We start from the raw sequence: 23,169 nt of genomic DNA on the forward strand, positions 1-23,169 counted from the left end.
ATTGACATACATAACATTGCTATTTTCCTAAATATAAATGTATGATATGTTGTATATATGTATAGTGCATAAAAGTGAATTTCCATAACACGGATAACGTAGATTGAAAATTTAGTAGCTTCTCATATACTGAAAAAATGTTGAGTATAATTACTAAAATTACGTTATTTAAAAAGCATTAAACACTGTTACATTTCCATTTTCTATTATTACTGTATAAATAATTTGATTTTATTTACAAATGAAATAGATCGATTTATGTTAGATCTGGAAGAAGAATAAGTTTTGTATTAGGCGAATAAAATTAGAATTTTTGGAGGTAATTCTAATAAAATCGTGAATAACTGGGAAGATACATTTTTACTAGAGAAAGACGCTATACAAATGTATGAGGCAATGCGATGGATATAATTTTCTATACATTTTTATTACAAGAACACATTCATTGAAACGACACTTATTTTCGAAAATCTTTGACGTGTTTCCCGCGTTTTCTGTTTGGGCATGGACCTTGTAAGGATTCCAAGTAACTGTATGTGCATTTTGAAGCTGGATGCTCGACCGGTGCATTAACAGCTCTTGCCCAAATAATAGATGCGATTGCGCCGAACGCTCTCGATACACACAATAATACTTGATTGAATTTCATGTCTTTCAATCCACAGGCCTGGAGCAAGGAGTGACATGTGTAAAAGAAGTAAATACAGTCGGTGTGGAAAGTATTCGTACAGTGACAAATTGAAAGTAAAACTGTGTATATTCATGCCAATAATAAATTTTATGAGGAAAAATGATTAATAAATATTCTTAGATGTTTGTAGAATAAATTTTGCGTAAACAAAATTTTATTTCCCTTCAGAATTACAAAAGAATCAACAAAAACAGATAAATTTTCAGAAACAGACGCGTAGAAAGTATTCATACAGTCAAATATCAAATGAAAGAACTATGAAAATATACTAAATATTTAAGGGTTTAATATTTTGTGGGATTGCCTTTTGATTTTGCAATAGCTTCGAGCCTTCTTGGCATGGAATGTACTAAGTTGGATGTTGTAGCAGGCTCTATTTTATTCCACTCTTCTAGTAAAGCAGCTTTTAAACTTTCTTTAGATGTAATATTGTGATTACGAATCTTTTTCTCCAAGTAATCCCATAGATGTTCGATAGGATTAATGTCTGGTGATTGTGGTGGCGTCTTCAAGTATTTTGCTGTATTATATAAAATCCATTGCCTAGTATTATATGCAGAATGCTTTGGATCATTGTCATGGGTGAATATAAAATCGTTGGTAAGTCCCATTTTATTTGCACTAGAATGGAGGTGATTTTTAAGGATGTCAATATAGACTCTGTGATCCATGATACCATCGATAAAATGTAAAGATCCCACTCCAGCTGCACTCATGCAACCCCAGACTAATACAGAGCCCCCGCCGTGTTTTATCGTGGGTCGCAAATTTCTTTTATTGAACTCAGTACCACTTTGTCTCCATACTGTGAAGTGATTTTTGGTCCCAAATATTTCGAATTTGCTTTCGTCTGTGAAAATTACCTTCTTCCAATACTGCATTGGAGCGTTAACATGCTGTTTAGCAAATTCTAGTCGCTTCTTACGATTAACTTCATTTACAAAATACTTCTTCCGCGCATCCCTGCCGTGATATTCACTACTTCATAAGTAATCACGCACAGTACTAGCCGAGACATGTATACCATTGTTGTTTTTAAGCTCTGTTGTAATTTGTGCGGCACTTATAAGTGGATTTTGTTTAACTTTACGAATAATTAGTCGTCGATCATACTCGTTTATCTTTCGCGGACGTCCAGATCTTCTTTTATTTTGAACTGTTTTTCGTAATCCAAATCTGTCGATAATACTTTGAACAGTAGACCTTGGTCTACCCACTATTCTAGCAATTTCGCTAAGCGATTTGCATTGATTGTGCAACCGAACAATAATGTTTCGCACTTCTTCCGTTGTTTCGGAACTTTTACAACCCATGTTGAGACCAATTCAAATTTTTGACTTTAATTCTACGAGTGCTCTGTGCTAACTGAACAGCTTTGTTATTATTCGTTATATTTGGAGGTCACGTTGTGTTTATATCTATATTAGTATACAAAATAAGAGATGTACGAATACTTTCTACGCGTCTGTTTCTGCACATTTTTCCGTTTTCGTTGATTCTTTTTGTAATGCTGAAGGGAAATAAAATTTTGTTTACACAAAATTTATTCTACAAACATCTAATAATATTTATTAATCATTTTTTCCGCATAAAATTTATTACTGGCATGAATATACACAGTTTTACTTTCAATTTGTCACTGTACGAATACTTTTCACACCGACTGTACATTTGCTCTAGTACATCATTTGTATATGTATCATTTGCAATCCCATTTTTTATGCCTTTGTACAGTGAATTTGTATTGCGTGAATATTCAAACTTTGTACAACATATTTATAGCAAACTGTTACAAAAGCCTTGAACTTAAATTTTGAACCTGTCTGTAATCAGAACTAAATCCGAGGCATTATATACCAATATTTAAGTGGGATAAAGATAGTGACGCACACACTTTGTTTGATGTAATTTAACATCGTGATACCGCAGGTTTTTATACTAAAGATTTTGCTGTGTAATGTCATTTCAGTAATCAATATTTTTTTCATACCTGAAAAACCGGTGCTGCAATGGTAGTCTGTTCCGGATGAAATGTTTTTCCTTTGGCAGTTTTCATCGTTGTAGTTAGTACCCGCGTGATAGCTCGAGATAACTGTGAATATAGGAAAGCAGAAAAGGACAACAAATTTAATACCTAAAATTGTCAGTATCATTTAAGAAATGCATAGTGAGCAGAAAAATTTATTACGCACATTTACATCAGAATTATCAGGTAGATTTTCCATGACGTAATGTAATAATGTAGAGTACCGTGGATCAGAAACTTCTGTCTCTTTGCAACCAATCAACCTGTCTTTGGCTATTAAAGTCACATAATTTTTTATGTTCTCTTCCTTTGATTCTCGGCCGAGAAGGCCTTGTATTTTTGATTGGAATTCCATATACTGTGTTATTGAAACGAAACGAAACGTTAAGTAAATATGGCATGAAAACACGTATACCTTTTTGAAATCTTTATTAATGGATACTGTAAGTCTCTTTAAGAGCTACGATTGTTGCGTGCATTTTGGAGGGCCATATTTCACGTGTACACGTGTAGTACACGAATTCGGATCGTAATCTATGTAATTTTTAACTTGAGGACATAAATGAGTCCTCAAACAAAGTTTCTTAAGTCTATACATAAAAAGTAGGGGAGGGCGGGTACTCGAAAATGTCGGGGTCGGGTCGGGAATTTACCCCGGGTTGGAACCGGAAAATTCGTGTTATTCGGTTACCCAAAATTTTTGGGTACCCGCCCACCCTTAGTAAAGAGTTCCCTAGCGACAATTATTGTTGAGATTTTGTTGTAGTATTGGCTGGCCAACAGTTAGAATCGTCACCCTTTTTTGCAAGTGAGCCAACGATCATACCCAACATAGGGCCTATGTGACTATACTTATTTATGTATATTCATAAATAAGAAAACAAAAATCAATTTGGAATATAATAATTAACAAGTTTTTGGTTGCAGCAACCTTTCTAGCGTCTGTAAGACATTTAAATGTTGGCAAAGTTTGGTTGGGCCAGCTTAGTATAATGGTATGTAAATTTTTTGTTAATTAACCTTTTTTTTAATTGTAGGCCCTATGTTGGTAATTTGTAGGCAAAAACACTAACTATATATCCCAACTGTTGGATACCGTTGGCCAACCATAAATGCTACCAGGATATGTCTTGATTTTTATAACATCTGACTGAATGTAATCGTTGAATTTACTTGTGACATGGTACCGCTCTTCGGCTCATCATTATACGCTAAAACCCCAGCAGCTAAAGCTTGGTTTATATCCAGTTGACAGGCACCGAGTATTTCAGTGACATGAATAGCGGGAATACCTCCGTCTTCGTCACTAGATATAAAATTGTATACAGTACATGCTAGATGTTGTTTAGAATAGATCAAGTCAATGGTTTCCAAACTATACAAGCAGTTTAATACTTTGGCATACGAATTAAATGAATTTTTAAAAATGGAAACCTCTACTCTTTATTCTTACACGCCAGGACAAAAAGATGACACATTTTATATTTTTCAAGGTTTTGTAGCAAAATCCAGAAAAAACTGTCATTGCCATATTGTATTCAGTGGCGGATTTATACTTCTGCCGCCGAGGGGCTACCTCTACGTCTCAGCTCTCCTCAAAGGGCCAAAATTATTGGTACTACTCTGATTTTGTTCAAACTATTTTTCAGATATGGGGTGAGTTTCATACAACGTTATTGTTGTGACTTGTGCCTTTGATATTTTTCCAAAAATTTGCCGTCTCGGGCTATAGCCCCTATACCCCCCCCCCCTCAATGCGCTACTGATTGTAGTCCTCTTTAAACTGAAAAACTTTGGTTAGTAAAGATTTTTTATATTTTCGAAAACGCTCTATGAAGTTGAGTGGTGGTTGTCGAATGTCCTTATCTTCGTTAAACTCAAAATCTGAAAATGGTGGCTTTCCTTGCTAAAATTTCGATGCACCTAAAGGCAAGAAAACTGTGCCGCTACTTACGCATTTAAGGTGACATATAATCGAAGAAAATCGATCATCGTCTTCTTCTGATTTTCCGTGATCCCGTACGCGTCGCCTAAACACTCCATTAGAAATTGCACCCAGTCTCCTTCCTCTCTCACATCGTTCAGTCCTTTCCCTTTGGCAATCAGCCCAACTATTGCCGGCAATGTGGCTAGCAATTCCATGCTATCTTCATACGTGTACTTCGGATAAAAGCAGTTGATTTTGTAATTGGTAGATCCGTATAAATCTTTCAGAAAATCTTTCTCGTTATTCTACAACTTACTTCCCAGTACCTGTAGCTCGATGCCCGATTTTTCAAAGCTTCTTTCATGTGTTTCCCGGAATCGAAGACAGTGAGAGCTACCGATAGCTTTTCGAGGGGTGTGACTGTTTTCGGAAGAGCCTGAAGAACAGAACCTACAACCCCTCCTCCTGGACCGGACCACCAATATTTCTTCTTTTGGCGTCGCATCGACCAATCGGCGATTAACGAAGCTGTTTGCTCTTCTGTCGGTACGTCACCAGTAAGCAGTAACCAAAACACAGATTCCGCGGTCGGCGACTTCCCTTGGCGAGGTAGCAGACTCACAACTTCCGGTAGCGTCAATCCTCTGTACTTGACCTAACAACAAGCGCGTCACATTTATTTAAAAAGATGTTCCGCTTCTATTTACAAACAATATTCTTAGTGTTCGAGTATGTAAATTGCAAACATTTATCTCGACCAATTGAGGGGTCCCATGGAAGAGGGAGCTATCCCAAAAAATATAAAAAAATGATTCTTGTTAATTCTACTACCTCCTAGTGCAGGGATGGGCATTTTTGTGTCAATTGAGACAAGACCTCCCCACCACAGCGCCCAATGCCCGCTTCCCGTAAGCGCTGCATGAAAGAGAGGTGGTGGAAGAAGCGTTTGAGGGGTCCCTACCGTGCCCATCGCTGTCTTAGCGTATAGTTATTATCCCATTGGTTTATCGCGCTAGTCTTTTGGAAGCAGTATGACAAAGTAGGCTAGAGTGATACTTACACCATGTTTGGGATCAGTTTCCGAGGTTTCTCTAACCATAGTCTTCACACCGCTTAAGCCCTGGTATATATTCTCCACGGTTATGTGACTGACCACAGAAGATCCGTGCTGTTCGCGAAAACTCCTTAGTAGATCATAGTGGACGGGTATCTTCTCCCACAGTGCCTGTTTTAAATCTATGCTTGCACTGGGGACACCTCTTGTTCTGCTCACCTTAATTTAATTAGTTGTTTTATATTTTACTAATATTTACCTATAACTTCTTAAGCTGTAGAATTTACACGTTAAAGCGAGTTCCCCTAACGCTGGACGGCACCTAATACAGTAACTACAGTGATTTCTCTATATATGTCGCCAAGGCCTGTATGATAAACATCGCGGAATTATCCCCACTACCGCAGGGTATACTCCGCGAGGGGCCACGAAGCTCGAGAGGCCTTGGACTCCGAGGAGTGTAAACATAACACGGCTCGGGTATGTCTTCTGGACGATACACGACGCTGGCAAGACCCGTGTTTTTGACATATATCGAGAATTCGCTGTACAGTTTTCTTAACATTTAAAATTTTACCGAGTTGTTGTACCGTGTAAATTATAGAGGAACAAACACGAGCAATAATCACGTTGCATCCCGCTTGCTGAACGGGTCTGGTGTAATTGTTTAGTACAATCACACGTTTTTACTTTAATATTGTTCCGCAAATTGATGTGAATTCTTTAATGTGTATTTCAACTGTCAATCGATTCGGTCGAGTTTGGTTATGATTTGGAAAATCGAATTGGCAGCGAGTAACCTCGTACATCGGTAAATCAATTCCAACCCTCAATGCGTGTCGTCGTCCTCCGAGATTACTATTGCTGCATGCCCGGGTGAACATCAGAATCGTCGGTATGTCCGTACATCCTCTCCAAAACTGATGCATTTTTCCAAAATACGTGCACCAAAAAAAGCGGCTTTGACACACGGATCCTCGAAATTTCCATAGAACAGAACCGTCACTGCTAATTTATCTTATTATATCGTGATCACGAGTTCTGCTTTTACTGTAATACTTTGCAATATGAAGCTTAAAATTTAGACATTTCTCCGCACAAAATGAACAAAACTAAATCATGATGATATTTTTTGACGCGGCCGTGCGAAGATTTTCCTTTGTTCTTCCCTTTTTTCTCGCACAGGAGATTATGTTCGATGTGCGATAATTATTATTTGCGTGTGGTTTCAAGGGAAGGAGGGGGTCGAATAAAATCCACCAAACAAATAATACTTCAGTTTGCCATTTATTATTGCGTTACTTCTGCATACAAAATAATGATTAATACCATTTTGTATGTAAAACGACGCTTGCTCGACGCTCAATACTGTATAAACCACGTCGAAAGTTACCATTTTCTAGATTCTATGTATTTCGGTACAAAGATTTTCAACGAACACATGTTTGTATGTTATGCAATTACACTCTATCCTGATGTACGATATATTCAAGATTTACGTATATTTTGCATCACCTACGCGTGTAATACACAACAAGTTCAACGACCGAAAATTAACGACCGACTGTTTTCTGAAATCGATCGAACGCAAGAGTTGTCAGGAAATCTTTCAACAATACATTACTTGACCTCGTCTGTGTTACAGCAGATAACGGTGTAACTGTTGAGCCGAAAATATTGCGTTCTGCTTAAAATAGGTGTAAACAATAACAACAGTAACATACACTTCATAAAATTGCATACATATTTGTCTACTATCGGCTGTATTAGAACGACAATAAATCATAATCTGAAAATTGAGAAAAATATAATTGTACTGCTGAAAATAAGCTTTTAAGGTATAATATTTGCTTTAATTGTTTTCAAACTGCGAGAAAGTGACTTCTTAAAAATAAACTCGTCAGTTTTTCACGTTGTGTATTTCATATTAAAATTGTTTATCTTTCAATTAAATTGTGTCGAGAATAATATAAAATACTTTTTTGGAAAAACAAAATATTTAAACAAGATTCTTGTGTCTCCTATGAAATAATATTGAAATCTGGAATAATATCCAAAAGATTTAACAAGTAGAGGCTGTCGTCCTTTTTGTACTGATCGCCGATAGCGTACATGCACGATACTTCGTAGTGTCAACAACTACGCTTATAGTCTACTTAGTAACTAATTCCTTAACAGTATAGTAAAATATATGTATATTGTATACGCTATTGCTTGATCTGAGGTAACTCTCAATAACACGCTATCGTTACATTTATTTGTTCGCTATTATTAGTATAATTGTTATATTCACTATTATTATTTTATTACTAGACTGCGGATTTTATGCGTCCATGACAAAAAAGAATAGGTGTAATTTAAAATAGTAAACAGATTACAAGAGTTCAAGAATATTAAAATTATTATTGTGGAAAATAAATTTTTACTTGGCTCCTGTCGCTTGCAATTGATGCGTAAAAATATTTTGCATAATGGTCCGCAGTCTATTTATTACTAATATCATTAGGCCGAATGCATTGCTGGAAACAAATAAACAATGTAGAATTATTTTGTATGCCTAAAATATAATATCGTAAAATTAGGGTAGTCTGATGCTTCCCGGGCGAAGATCGCGGACTAGGGTAAGGGACCCAGTTACTGTGGGTGTGCCAATTACTGTGCCTATATTAATTATATTATTATTATAGGCACAGTAATTGGGTCCCTTACCCTATTTACAGACTATAGTGAAATTATGAATACAATCAGTACATATATGCATACAAATAATATATCACATGTGGAACAATGAATCGGAAAACGGAATTTTGGTGCATTTGTACAAATTTTTCCTGTTTTTCGGATACAATTTAAATGCCACGTATAGTATCACAGGAAAGTAACGAGACACTATATTTCTATTGATCGATCAACAATTTTTATTTCTGCCAGAAAAAAAGCAGACTAATGCTAAGCTGGCTAATTTAATAAACAGATTATATCTTTTTGCTATTTTTGAAAATAAAGAGACATAGTAATGAAGAGTTAACTGTCATGTAATAACACTAAAAACGTTATGCTAATGCAAGCATTAAGCCATTTCCGTGTGTGTGTGAGTGTTGAGAAGTATTGTTGGGCTTAAAAAGTAAAAACCTAACAGAAAGTTCGACACTGGCAATATTTCAGTTAAGTGCTTGTATAAAAAGTTATTATAAAAAAATGTATGTGTCTAGTAACAAACGAAGCTCGTAAACACTCTTTGCGTATAATAATGATTGCTTGTAAAAGTGTTCGAAATGTTTACTTTTTTGTACACAGTTTACTTTTTTGTGCCGTTTGCGTCATGAGTTAATTTTTCATCATCACATTTTATTGTTTTCCAATCGTAAATGTTTTTCAAAATTTCACAGTTAGAACCTACGCGCACTTCACGAGAAGACAGTCTAGAAATTTTCCAAAAAGTGTATCTGGAAACAAAATTCAAACAAAATCTGTCAATGCAAATATAACCGTGCATATGGTTAAAAAGCTTATAGAAAAATAAAATGTTACTCACGCGAATGAATTGTGACCTCGGAATATATGACATGTAAATACGCAGAAACAAATCGTTGGAAAGTGTTTTTGTATATTGTTTACTTCCCACAGTCTCATTACTTTTTTTTTGTTTTTTAGCCAACTGTGTACGTATACAGAGCGACGAGTTTTCATGTAAAGTGTGTTGCACAAACTCTATCCAACTGAAACATCTTCGTTATATTAAACGGTATGCGAAAATGTTTCAAAGAATAGTGATAGGATTTATAGTGCCATTGTGAGCGGTACGGCCAGGCCCAAGGAAGGCAACCGGTATCCGAGTCGGAAAACAATAAATTCATCAAAAGGAAATTATACTAGAAAGACCCAGATGAAATTTGTGCACACAATAGCATGTATCCACAAAGTCATGTAAAAAAGAAAATAATTAAAGTGACCTGCTCTTTACACGCTCGCTTGTCATTATATCATGAATTGCTTTAAATTCTATAACTTTTGTCGGAAACATTTACGCGTATTGTTTAAAACAGAGCGTCTGCCCGTACGGGCAGCGATTTTCTTGCCATATACAGAGCGGCGGGCATGAAGCCACGCCCCCGCGGGTAACGCTGCATACCTTTGTCACACGCATTGTCACAGCTACGTGGCAAGCTACGGATGTGCTACGGTCTACCCCCACTCCGCTGAATCACTTGCCCGTAGCTGTGCCCAGAGTCGCCAGATCAAGAGAGATTTGTTTCCCCACTTCAATTTCCTCTTCTACCGCGCTATTCCCCACGCTTGCGCCACGGCTCGGTTACGTGACGCGTTTTGTCTCTGTCGCGCATACTCCGGTAGTGGCAGAAGGAGGGTAACTTCTTTCCCCTCAATTCGTGCTCCCTCCCCTCATCCGGCGACACTGGCTGTGCCCGCTGATAGGCATGTTGAGCAGCTCTGGTTTAAAATAACGAGAATACTTCAGGTGGGAAGACACACTGTATAAATGACCTTACCAACAAGGGCACTGGCTGTGTACCTCACGAGAAAACTTTGAAAAAGCGCGTGACATTTTGTAGAGGGTCGAGAGTACCGTGTGTGTGTTGAAATTTGTGTTTTCAGAATGTCACGAACAAAATAAACATCGTCGTGCTATATAGTAAAAGTAAGACGGTGAACGAAACTGTGCGTAGATACAAAGGGATTCGGCAGTCAAGTTCAAGTACGCAATACGCATTTGCAATCTATACTCGTTACTTTCATCGCGAACGAGCGATTACAGTTGTACAACAAGATTGTATTTCTCAGCGTTAAAATTACGCGGTTTGGGTAATTTTAATGGATCATATTCACACGTTTTGCAATCGGAAACGCTCGGTTTTCACCTCCTCGCTAAATTACTAATACTGCTGTTTGTGAGAACGAACATTTTACCAACTAGAAACGTATATTGATTGAATCGATTGTAATCAGACAGCGGATCTTAAGATGTTTAATAGGTTGAAAATAATATTTTTAAATTTCTCCAATGTTTTCACTATTTTAAGTTACACCTACTCATTTTTGTCACGAATACATAAAATCCGCTGTCTAATTATAATTATTGAACTGAAACAGAATCACCAGGTAACGATATTTCTTTTTGTTCGAATCGATTTCCATTCGATATCAAAGTTATAACAAAAATATATTGAATTTGTAATGATTTGTAAGTCGATAGGAAACGAATACATTTTTCACGAAATGTTGCAATAATTTAAACAATCACAATGCTGTGTATGTTATACGATTGAACGACGAACCACGGGCGCGGTTCGTATATTTCGGTTGACACGCTGTTATATTCGAAGTTATTTGCTTTAGAATCCACGGTAAAATTCCGCTTTTATGTCGGAAATTTGCCGATTCTTTCGAGTGACCCTGCCTCTCGTTCACCTTTCACCCTCGTCCTTGACTTAATTACGATCTTGCGTCGCGATAAGAAAGGAAGCAGTTCTTCTGATAATATTGTCGCAGAAGACGAGCACGCTGATTCTTTGTTTTTAACGTCAGAGAAGAATGCACTTTTCCCCGGTGTCGTGGGGATGCGCTCGCAAAGGCTGCATGGGCGCAGATATCGGCGAGGGTGGTCTGCCTTCGACCGCCTGGATGCTCTTCATTAATTCTCGAAATACCTAGTGGTAGACATTATACCGTAAAAGTATGGACTCGTAGAGGAAGAGAACGAATTAATTAAAAATAAACGAAGTGAAAACAGGAAAAATTCGAAAGTAGAGATTCAAAGAAGTTGATTATACGTTCGTCCGTGTGGCGCTGCGATCACGACGTCATAAAATATGTACGAATACGTATCACAGATTATTTTACTCGATGGTACGTAGATGTGAATTTTGTAAATAACACCAGAAACTCATTTGCCTCCTGCGAAGTGCGATCGTTCGAAACTGTATTTGTGTACAAGCACAAGAAGTCAAATTTAAGCGGATTCCTTTTGAAACGGATCATATCGGTCATTTATGTTACATCTGTGATCCCTGATTCTTATCATGACTTCTACGAGCAAGTAAGTATATACTTTGTTTTGCATTCGAATTCTACGAACATCTATTTCAAATGTATACAGTGACACACCGTAATATTCGGCTACTTTTAAAAGGGCAATAACTTTTTTAATATCGAACGATAGGACTTGCATTTTTTTGAGAAGTTAGAACAATTAGTTTACTACATGACGTAAACAGAACTTTGTAAAATTGCAACCGGTCGGAGTTTTAGAGAAAGTACTAAAAGTTGTTTACAATCGAAACTATGGAATAAAATTTGTTATTTGTCTCCTCGTTATTGAGAAAATTAATATTACCTGTTTTCTCAATCTATTTTCATCGACAAGAAATATTTTAAATACTATTTAACTCAAAATTCAAATATTTAATTTTATGTTTTATGCCTTTAGCGAATCAAAATAAAAATATTACATTTCATGTTTTAGATTATCAAAATAAAGATATTTTATTTGCAGAAATTTTACTCTTTACTTAAAATAATATTTTAATTGAATTGTGGAACAACAACAATTCGGATAAACTGGAAATTCAGATTAGCGGGGTTTGGATAAACTGTGTTCTATTGTACATTGAAATTTAATAGTCTTTTCATTTTAACATTGCCTTTAAATCTTTCTTTCCTACCTTTGACAATGGCTTATGTATGCTAAATGGATTTCATATAAAATTGTGTGCTTTAGGAACATCAATGTATGTTAAATATACATATAGTATTATAGTTCAGAAATAAAATTTAATCTTTGCTTTATTTCAGAAAAACTAAATTATCAAATAGATTACAAGATTGTGATAACACTTTCAAAAAATTAAAATATGATACCACATCTTCTAGTGAAACTGATAAATTTGATTTTATATCCAAATTAAAAAGACTTCGTGATATCAATATAAATCCTATTAAGAAGGAGAAGACAAGTGATTTGTTTAACAAGTTAAACAATCATTCAGATGTCACGGTGTATCGCAAACCGATAGATAAAATCAGTAACACGAAACAAAAACAAATTACATGTAATAGTAGTAATAAAAAAGCACAAGAGAAAACTAACGTAAAACGAGGAACAAAATCTGAAGTGGCTAAAAATTATAAGCCTTGCATTATGAAAGTAGTAGGAGAAATGAAACGCACGTTATCCAAATTTAAGATGCAACTAAATAATTTGCAAGTGAAAAATCTGAAGAATAAAATAGTTGATCAATACGATGCAAAAGATATTATATTCATCATTGGTTGTATAATTAGTAAATTGAAAGAAGAACTAAAAGATAAGGAAGAGCTGTTAACAATGTCCTACCTCCAACAAAACATACAACATAACTCTAAACAATCGCACTTATATAGGTATGGTAAATTACATCACAATCACAATCGCAAGGATAATTCAAAATCTAAAATCAATAATGCAAACTGGATACAAAATGATCACGTATCTATAGAAACAAGGTCGGAGAAATCTTTTACTAGTACTACTATAGTTGGATTCAATGACAATGTAAGCTGGATACAAAATGATCACATACGTGTAAAAAGAAAATTTCAACAAAACTACAATGCTATAAATAAAGCCAATGACAAAATTGCTTTTTGGAACAAACAAAATGATGCTTCTATTTTTAGTGACCTGACAGTGATTGGAGGCACTGTGAAAAATACAAAGGGACTTGGTCGAGTTACTCGAAGCTCACGGAATGACAATTTAAAGACTACAGATGCAGATTGGAAGCATTCTGGGAAAGTTGGATCTGTTCCTGCAATTACTAAAACTAGTCCTACTAAAACGAAGAAAGTCTCACTGGGAAACAAATTAACAACAAAGAATACACAATGTGTCCAATTAAATGATGTCAGTGATATATGTAGTACAAGTAGTACAATGTCTTCTCTTCTTATCAAATATAACAATGTAGTAAAAGGCTGTAAACATAAAAGCAATATAATAGGTGAAAATAAAAGTAAACTCTGTGATGGACGATATACTCGATCATTGGGTACATATACTGGCAGGAAACCTCAACTGACAAACTCACGTTTCTGGCATTCAGAAGAGACAGTGATACAAAAAAACACTAAACACGAAACAGACACTTGCAATGAAAAAAACGCAAGTAAAAATAGCACAAGAAACACTAAAATGGATCAGGGTGTAGAATTGGTAAATTCACGTAACTCAAGTACATTTTCTGCCTACATTCTTCCCAGTATTTCACCGGTCACGAAAGATGGAAATTTTTCAAAAATATATCCAGCAACTACCAAGAGAAATAAGATGTTCAAGACTTGTCAAGTAGTACTCCACAAGCTTCAAGTATAACAAGAATAGTAATATAAGGTGACACTAAATCCAATATCATGGTGTAGAATGTAATTATGTTTACGTTCATATTGTTGTTTGTACTTGTTTTTAAAGCTATTAAGTTTACAAGCATTGCATCCTTTTTTTGATATCTTGTAACTGAAGCCAGAATTCAGATAAATTAATTTGAATCAATGTTTTGAAAATAAATTTTCCAATTAAAGAAATGTAATATAAGAACTTCTAATCTCTTTCAAAATGTTAAAACATTTATGTTTCTTTTCAATATTTATATAGTTCATTTTATGGCGTAATAGTAGTTATAACTAGACTGTGGATATTATGTAGTTATCGTGGCAATGAGTAGACGCAATTTAAAACAGTAAAGGAATTTAAAGAATTTAGAAATGTCAATGTATTACTTTTGTTTTGTTAAAATTATTAAAGCAAGAATGACAATTTGATGTGCCTTATATTATTTGCAGTTGATTATCTACAGTCTAGTTATATTAAAGCAATGTTAAAGTTATCTTTTAAGGATATGTAATGCTATGCTACACTTTCTCATAATTAATAAGATTTATTACCTACATAAGATATGTAAGTTTAGTATATAGGTTTCTTGTGATCTACCATTTAACTTTGTATTATGTGTCTTTATAAAGTCAAAATTACTATTTGACACAAAAATCTCTTGTATGTACTTGTATGTTTTACAACATAAGCTTGTAAAAACTTAGGAAATATGATAAGCTAATAAAAATGTATATATTTTTATAAAAAAGAGAACACTTTTTATGAAGTCTGAAGTATTTCCACTTCTAATCTGTCTTCAAAAAAATGAAAGTTGATCTAAATTAGTGTTGTTTATTTTTTAAATACACTTCCTACAATTGAAATAAATTTTAACATTTTATATATTTTCAGGAAGGTTATCTGATATCGAATGATTGAAATAATTTTAATTAAAAAAATATTTTAAGAGTTCGTTTTTAAGTCTGCAGAACTTCTTCCTTCTTTGTCAATACGAGCTTTAGTTTTATTGTTAAGATTATGATTTTAGTGTATTTGATATAATTTGTTTACAGATGCTGCTGTGTGACTTTTCGGTTATGAAGAGGAGGGTTAAAATCTTAGAATTAAACGGGTAGAAATAACGGGAGGAGTTCATGCAAATAATTTTCCCTTTGATTGTGATCAATACACCGTGGTACATTCGACAAGGGGGTGGTTTTACACTTACCTGAACCACACGACAGTTAAATCTGGCGCTACACTCGACGTAGCCACATTGCCAATGTTTCCGGACAAGATTGACAATGTCCCTGTACCTACTTCCGGAAGCAACCGCAGGCGATAATTCGTCTTGCTTGTTTCCGACTACTAATAACGGCACACCCCTCATTTCTCGACCTTCGTAAATTTGCTCCCGTAACGTTCTAATGTACTGGGAAATAAAAAAGAAAAGTTACTTTAAGGGGCCAGTCTAGTGTAAACGCTGCAAAATTGAATAATTTTCATTCATTTTTTTCAAATTGATGGTATGTTTCACATTATAATTTTTTTTTTCGTAATTGATTCAGCTACTCTTTCGTCATACGCAACAATTTCTCTATAGCTTTAATTACATGTTTCTTGGTTAAGTACTTGGTTTAAGACATGTTTAAAAATCGTATCTTGCTGGTGTAGACGATTAGAAATTACAGATATAAACAGTTCTTGTAAAAAAAAATGGCAAAAATCACTTATTCCTGTACTTGTTACACAGGATTGCCCTTTTAATTTTCGTGGTCATTGAGCGGGCAGTCAACGTGTTAAGAACGGAGCGTTCAGTTACGTACCTGAAAGGTGTCCTGATTGCTGAGATCGAATACGAGTACGTAAGCGTTTGCACTTCGCAGACCGCAATAACGGAAGTCCGTCCATTCGAGGTGCGAGCTGACCGGAAAATACGGTATCGTCGGCAGATCCGTGATTTTTAGCTCGTACAATCGGTCGGCGAGCACCACGCTCGGATAGAAGGTCTCTCTGCGTTCGGTTGGCTTGTATTCCTCGGAGAATTCGCTCCACACGAATTGCTACAGTGCACAAACGATGGATTATCGTTAGCTCTTTTCTAATTCGTACAATCTGTTCCGGTTGACAGATAGAGAATCGATTGGGGGAGTTTGTCATGCGAAGATCCGGCCAAATAATATGTACAGGGTGTTGAGAAATGTTTTCGACTAAGCGGCCGCGTGAGGTCCTCTTTCTTTTTTGTTAATAAGTTCATGAGTGTTTTCTTGCAACTTCTATTTCTAACTTGAGTTTGAGGGCTCCAAAATTTTTACCGCTTGGTGCCTCCACTTGACTTGAGCCGCCACTGTCGTGTTTGACCTTGAATCTCAAGGTCAAAAATGTTTCCATTTGAACAAGCAATGATCGTAATTAGATCATGTTTGGTGTCATTTTAATCAGAAAAAAGAGACGAATACGATGGTGAACATTTCATCGAAGAAAAACCGAAAAATGCGAAATTTTCAAATTTCCTCCTGTACGTTTTGGTATTAGGATTATCAGAAAGCGTGTAAAAGTGGTCTTGTTTATTGATATTCGATTGTTATTTATATTATCAAAGATTGCCTTAAATCGAGAAAATCAAAATATTACTTTTTCTAGGGTGAAACATTTATTGAAATAGTGATTGAAAACCGCAAGAGAATTGCATTACTTCTAAAGAAATTTGCAAAGACGCGGAAATGTGATTCAATTTATTCTGTCCGGTAAAGTATTTCCGGCCTTCGGTATTACGAGAAATAATAAACCAGATATTCCGACATTCGGTTGCTTATGGCGTGCCTATATTGCGATTAAATATTCTACAACGCCTTTCCATGACTTTTCATTTCCTCGGCCGTCGGCAGTTGCCATTTGTAACCGGAAACTGTCGCCGGAAATGAAAGGAAGTCATTCGCGTCTTCTGAACCAGAATTCGTTACTGGTAGATTGAGAACCTTTTGCTTCTTTCTTCAGTTACCAGGCGACATCCTAATTTTATAGTTTACGATTCCTCTGGTGTGATGTAATTTTTGTTCCCGCTTTTTACGGCCATGTACCTCAAATAAAAACATTTCAACAGGACTTTAATGTCAACAAAAACCACGCTGAACTGTTACCCTACAATTATACTCCGGATCTTTATGAAAAATAAAAAGTTTGTGCTCAATTGCAAGACACATGAGTTGAATATGAATTTTTCAGTAATAATTATAATGCAGGGGAAATGCAATTTAAAACAATGCAAAGATCAAAAGAGAGTATTAATATATTATTTTCTACTCGTTTTTTAGTGTAATTGTGTAATTATAAGCAGCGATGAGAAATAACAACATGAAATCGATAAACTAATAATTGAGCGTAACTCTTGCCATTGCCACAGTTTATAAAGATCATTTGCATTCGGGGAAAACAGTTTTTCGACCTAGTTGATGCAAATAAACTCTGAAGCGCGAGATAAAGTGCTTTCTAATGGATAATCTAGCTTATCTTACTTCCTAATGGGAGTATTCTCTCGACTAAAATGTTTCCTCCGTTGAATAAAAGTTTTTACCACTCGGAGATTATTAAGCCTCGCTCCCTTTGTTTCGTATTGTAGTTGACAAGTTTCAATCTAAAGATTAAACCCAGCATAGTAATTAAGTAACCGTTCTATTATTCGAACACTCGAGTAGTTTAGTTCGGATAATCGAGATTCTACTGTAACAAAAATAGAACAATAATGATTTTTATGTAGGGCTGTTACAGAAAACTTTTGATTCGGGAAAAAATCAAACGTCGGGATGATCCACGATTAGGTCCGAAGGTTAGGGCCCGTTCGTTCGTTATCGCACGATTATTGAACGATATTGATCTCCGACTCTGCAAACACTGTGCTCACCCTAATGATGCTGGACTTGCCCACTCCAGGTGCACCGAGAAACACGACTTTGACACGATCCAGAGTGTCTGCGGGGCTCTCTTCTTCTTTCGATCCGCTTTCAGCGTTTTCATAGTTTATTGTCTCGCCTCCTCTCCTTTCCAAATAGTCCAGGTCGAGCTCTACAAATCATTCACACAATCCGCGATTTAATGAAAGACAAGAAATACTTCCCGTAGTTAGTCGCACGATGCTAGTCTACGCCTATCGCAATACTCGATTCTGTAATTATTGAACTGATTTCCTAAAGGGCTACGGACAGGGTCCGGCCATAAAACATGTATAAGAGGGCAGGGAGTTATTCTACGTGCAGGTATAAGTCGAAAAACAGGAATAAAATTTTTCCGTTTAACGCCTGGGTTTCGAGAAAATCCAGTTTAGAAATCCGTCGAGTTCGCGTGCTTCGGTATACACAGGAAGTAGAATTGGTCGGTCGTGATCAGACATGCCAGACCATTCCTACCGAATAGCACGCGCATTCGCTGCATCTTCAAACTCTATTTTCTTAGAAACGAAGCTTCGGATGAACAAATTTTATTCTATATTTTTTCTTATTTTTCCATAAGGGATCACCCTGTGCCCGCTTTTACATGTTATTCTGCCGGACCCTATGGTAAAATGAGGCCAATAGATTTTTCAAAAACGATTTCTGCCCTGTTTGGAATTTATTATGCAAGTCTGCAATTTAGTTACCATGATTTTTGAGGCATTTCCAATAGTCCGATCAATAAAATGTTTCGAACAAAAGTGAATTTTCAATGGTCTACAAATCGTACAATTATGAATTTGAAAAAAAAATTTCGTTTCGATGGAAAGTCAGTCACCTTGACTTTTTAAAATGGCACTACGTATATATCTGACTGCATAGTTTTGTAGGCGATTTCCATGACCTTGAGGTGACCTTGAATTAATAAATTGGTATAAAATAGGGATCGTTCTTGTGTAACGAATCTTCATCGTTTTTTGTATTACGTTAAAGTTTAAATCTATTTTAATTCAAATTATGGCAAGTATCTAGAAAAACGGACTCCTCGCAGAATTCAATGACCTTGGAATGTCTTGAAATTGTTAGTTTTGTTACTTTCTAGACCACCCCGTATATTTATATTTCTGTATACATGTGTAGATCATTATTCCTGTTCTGTTAAAACTGGCGAATTTGGAACACCAGAAGTGCAGGTGAATAGTGGTAACAGACAATTGAAACTTTAAACGCGCTTTTCACGAAATGAAATTTTTAACTGCTGGACCAACGCGGATAAAATTTCGCAGTACCATTGTTATCCGGTCTTTGTCGAGGCAGATTTTTGATTCGTTAATTTTTCCTTTCTCTACGAACGATCGGAGCCGAATGCGGATGAAAATTATGTATTCGAGTCCGAATACGTTTTATCATCTAAAAGGTTGATTTCTTCAAAATCGACTTCGACAAGGGCTTTTTTGGCTCCTAAGTAATGTGAAATTAAATTTAAATATTAGGCTGTGCCAAAAATTAGTTAATTAGTTTCTTAATTAGGCAAGTGACACGAATAAGTGACAGTTCCAGATGCGATAAAACATTAACAAAAATACTGCTTTGTTTAATTCATTTGTAGAGTTAGGGAATTCCCAGATTCCTTTTGCATACGTTGTAATTGTACTTTGCGAGTATGTAGAAGTCTGTGATAATTGAAGTAAATTTGAATGTCAAGTGTGCCTTAATATAGAGTAGCACGGGCTAAAAGATACTGTTTTAGATTCTTTTTTTACGCTGTCTATCAACTTTGCACACTGGTTTCCTACTTTAGAACTTTGCTTGAATTTTCCATTGACAGGCCAAGCCAATATTTTTACCCATGACCTACAACGTATCTGCTTTCTTTCGGTATAAACTGAAGCCAGTTTTAGCTTCGCTCGTCGGAATATTATATTTATTTCACAACTTATACTCTCGTTTGGAAGCTCTGCCTGGTTATTAATTATACACTGACATGGTGCCGCAGAAATCAAATAAAAGTTTCGAATAAATCGAATCCAAAAAATGCTGCCAAACAATGAAAAAATGTTTTATTAATAACAGCTGTATTGGGGTGACGTAGATGAAATAATACAAAAAAATTAAAAATAAAATAAAGAACGATTAAATTATTTAATCGTATCGATATTTTACAAAATTCTTGTATCCTTACGAGACCTCTAAATATGTTTTTCTTTTTACTATTTTCAAAAGTATAAAAATTTTGAAGTACCAATCGTATCAGTGTGCCAAACCAACATTAAAGTTACTGGAACCAGTGCTGGATAAACCAAGAAGCAAAGTAAGCACGTGCTTAGGGCATCAGGAAAAGGGGGCACCATAGCTCAATTTTACATCTTTACATGGTAATAATATTATTATGTGCATGTGTAAAAATGCCTAAGAAACCGTACAGGTCCACTCTATATTGCTTCGAAGCGATCCTGTATAAGGAGGCCTCAAAATCTTTCAAGTGCTTAGGGCCTCTGAAGGTCTTGAAGGGCACTGACTATGACAGGGTATATTATGGTATGGGACTGCGTTTCACGGAGTAGAAAAAATCTTAATTTTAAGAGTGAAAGTGACCTCCCAAGTTTAGCTTCAAGTATTACAAGAAGTAATACAGCTTTGTTTCGATATAAGGCGAAGGCTCGGGATCGTCTTTCGCCGTATTTCGGATACAAAATAAAATTAGTTTTATTGTATCGAAATTAAATGTTTACCTCGATTCGATTGTTTTCTTGTTAGAACTTGTGCTGGTTACTTATTTTTGTTTAAAAACACACCTGTTTCTTGCAACAAATGCAGAAAATATTTATTGTGCATAAAGACCTGCAGTGTAGTTGTAGTTGCGTACGAGTTTCTAACGGTGCTCACCTTTCAAGTGATAAATTCGATGAATTATGGCAGGAGTATTGAAAGTATATAGACCCTTGCGACTCATTCACTGTCAGGGTTGTATAAACGAGAACTATCTCATCTTCGTTTCACATCGACAGTTTTTGAAATGTATTATAGTAGCTATTCAAGTGTTGAAAAATACTACAAAATTGTAAGTGATTAGAGTCAGTGTTTGTCACTTGTGTTATATTTTTTAATTATTCGTAATCAAATATTAACCATATATTAATTTAAAAATATTATGCATTACGTTTTTAATTATGCTTTTCTTAGAAGATTTTAACTTGCAGTCCTCTTGTGATTTCGCGTGAGAAGTATTAGGGATAAAATGATGGAAAAATTATTAGTAGTAATTATCTGTATTTTATTGTCCACATTTTGTTATTTGTAGGTATTAGGGGATGTTTCAAACACTTTGTCTATATAATTGTTTTATATATAGTTATTGCATAGCAATATTAGCAAGTACAGAATATAAATATCAATGGGACATTAAACTGTTGTTACACTCTTCTAACATATTATTGATAAACACAGAAGAATATACATATATTGTTTGTTAAACGTAAATCATTCATATACTGTTATTTCATTTTTTAGTATATTTTAATTTTTTTGTATATGCAGTATATTTTTTAGTATAATGTGAAAAATAAACATTTATATGAATTTATTTTATGAATGAATTCAGGTGATACAGTCAAGTGACTCACCCTGTATATAGAATTACACGTGCCTTTTAGACTTTCCCTTTGTGTTAGATTGCATTCCGAATTTCAGTGCCACATGTTCATTTGACATAAATCTTGTTCACTGTGTCTTACGATTAAAAAAAAACAACAGGTAACCACTTTCAAAATACGTTAGATTTATAAAAAAAAATACATCTAACTATTCGATATTTTCCGTACTGTAATTCTATTATTGGATTGCAAATAAATTCGTTCAGTTGTAAATGTGTTCTAATTTTAACAATTCAGTTATGATTCGACTGTGCAGAACTGTGTTTGAAAAGAGACCACTCGCAGTCAGAAATTATACAATTGCTGAAAGTCTGCAATTTATTAATAAATAAATACCCGATATAACTGAACATATTTACGTTACGACTCCCAATAATTTGATCATCGTGTATTGGTCGTTGAGCGAGTGCCGGTACCGAAAAACTTCGACGATGTTAAGAACACTGCTAATTGATTACCTAACAACTGTTTGTTCCCGTGCAAAGATTGCCCCAAAAGTGAATCGTTCTCTTTCCAGGAACGATCCATGGATAGAAATCGAAAATACGCGGAGAGCGTCACAACCTGCGACGAATCGGATCCGTGTCCCGGCAACCTCCGCGGTCGAAGCTCGAAGCTCGACTGACTCCTCCGGTGCTCCAGAGTAGCACGATCAACTCCAAGAGGTGCGATCAGCGACGCTGATTCGCAAGGAGAGGCCCTGAATGTACGGAGGTCCACCAAAAAACGAGGTTTCTCATGTCTAGTTTCTATATTACCTTCTAAATCTTCAGAAATGTCGATAATAGCTACTGATAATCACTTATTAATTATTAATGAAATTGAATAAAAATTATAATTGGAACTGGCATTTAAAAATAAACATTTTGTGAATACGATTTTTGAAATCATTTTCTTCTGTGAACTCTTAAGCTGTGAACTTCTACATTGAAAATGCTCACCTTAAATTTAGAACTACAGCTCGTCATTTGTTACATAAATTATTCTCAATGGACTAATGAAAGTTGTCAAAATTATTTGAGTTTTAAATAGTTCTGCATTTTTTCAGATTGGAATATTTTCAGTACACTTTTCCTTATATATTGGGTTGTTCGGAAAGTTCGTGCCGATTTTTAAGGGAAACTCAAACGCAGTACATTTAAATTTCGATATATATTTATTGAATTATTCTAAGGGCCATTTTGTTCCATAATCTTTCTGCGTCTTTCACGCAATTTGCGTTTTTCGGCGAAAAACTTTTAAATATGATTTTGTATGTCGACCAAAGAGTTAAGGTTTTTGTCATTATGGGAATTTTGTATTGACCTAAAGAGATGAAAATCTGAGGGTGTAATGTCTGGTTAATAGGGTGAATGGGGTAGCACATCCCAACCAAGCTTCCACAGCTTTTGGAAGAAGAAAGCATCAAATGCCTATAATTCACTCTGTTTCCTTCCATATTTAAGAGCGTATAAAATTAACAAAAATTGATGTATTCTAATCAAATTTTTTTCTAAAAATGCCTGAAAGATCACCTTTTTAGACTAT

General features: G+C 35.3%; 2 protein-coding genes across 2 annotated transcripts; both read right to left on the minus strand.

The window, feature by feature from the left end:
• Positions 1–132: 132 nt before the first annotated feature.
• On the minus strand, positions 133–6,627 carry LOC143354608 (putative citrate synthase 2, mitochondrial). Its single transcript, XM_076788862.1, has 8 exons — positions 6,499–6,627; positions 5,705–5,917; positions 4,961–5,299; positions 4,672–4,877; positions 3,891–4,023; positions 2,884–3,075; positions 2,682–2,783; positions 133–667 (listed from the first exon to the last, which is right to left on the minus strand). Exons 1-8 carry the CDS (start codon positions 6,625–6,627, stop codon positions 458–460), a joined length of 1,524 nt encoding a protein of 507 aa, XP_076644977.1. The 3' UTR covers positions 133–457.
• A 3,568-nt stretch (positions 6,628–10,195) lies between these two features.
• Positions 10,196–22,504, minus strand: LOC143353938 (ras-like protein family member 10B). The gene is made up of 5 exons (XM_076787545.1): positions 22,101–22,504; positions 17,965–18,125; positions 15,890–16,126; positions 15,292–15,495; positions 10,196–11,364 (listed from the first exon to the last, which is right to left on the minus strand). Exons 1-5 carry the CDS (start codon positions 22,168–22,170, stop codon positions 11,239–11,241), a joined length of 798 nt encoding a protein of 265 aa, XP_076643660.1. The 5' UTR covers positions 22,171–22,504; the 3' UTR covers positions 10,196–11,238.
• Positions 22,505–23,169: the final 665 nt, after the last annotated feature.

This window comes from Halictus rubicundus, chromosome 5, assembly GCF_050948215.1.
Source record: "Halictus rubicundus isolate RS-2024b chromosome 5, iyHalRubi1_principal, whole genome shotgun sequence".
Taxonomy (NCBI): Eukaryota; Metazoa; Arthropoda; class Insecta; order Hymenoptera; family Halictidae; genus Halictus; species Halictus rubicundus.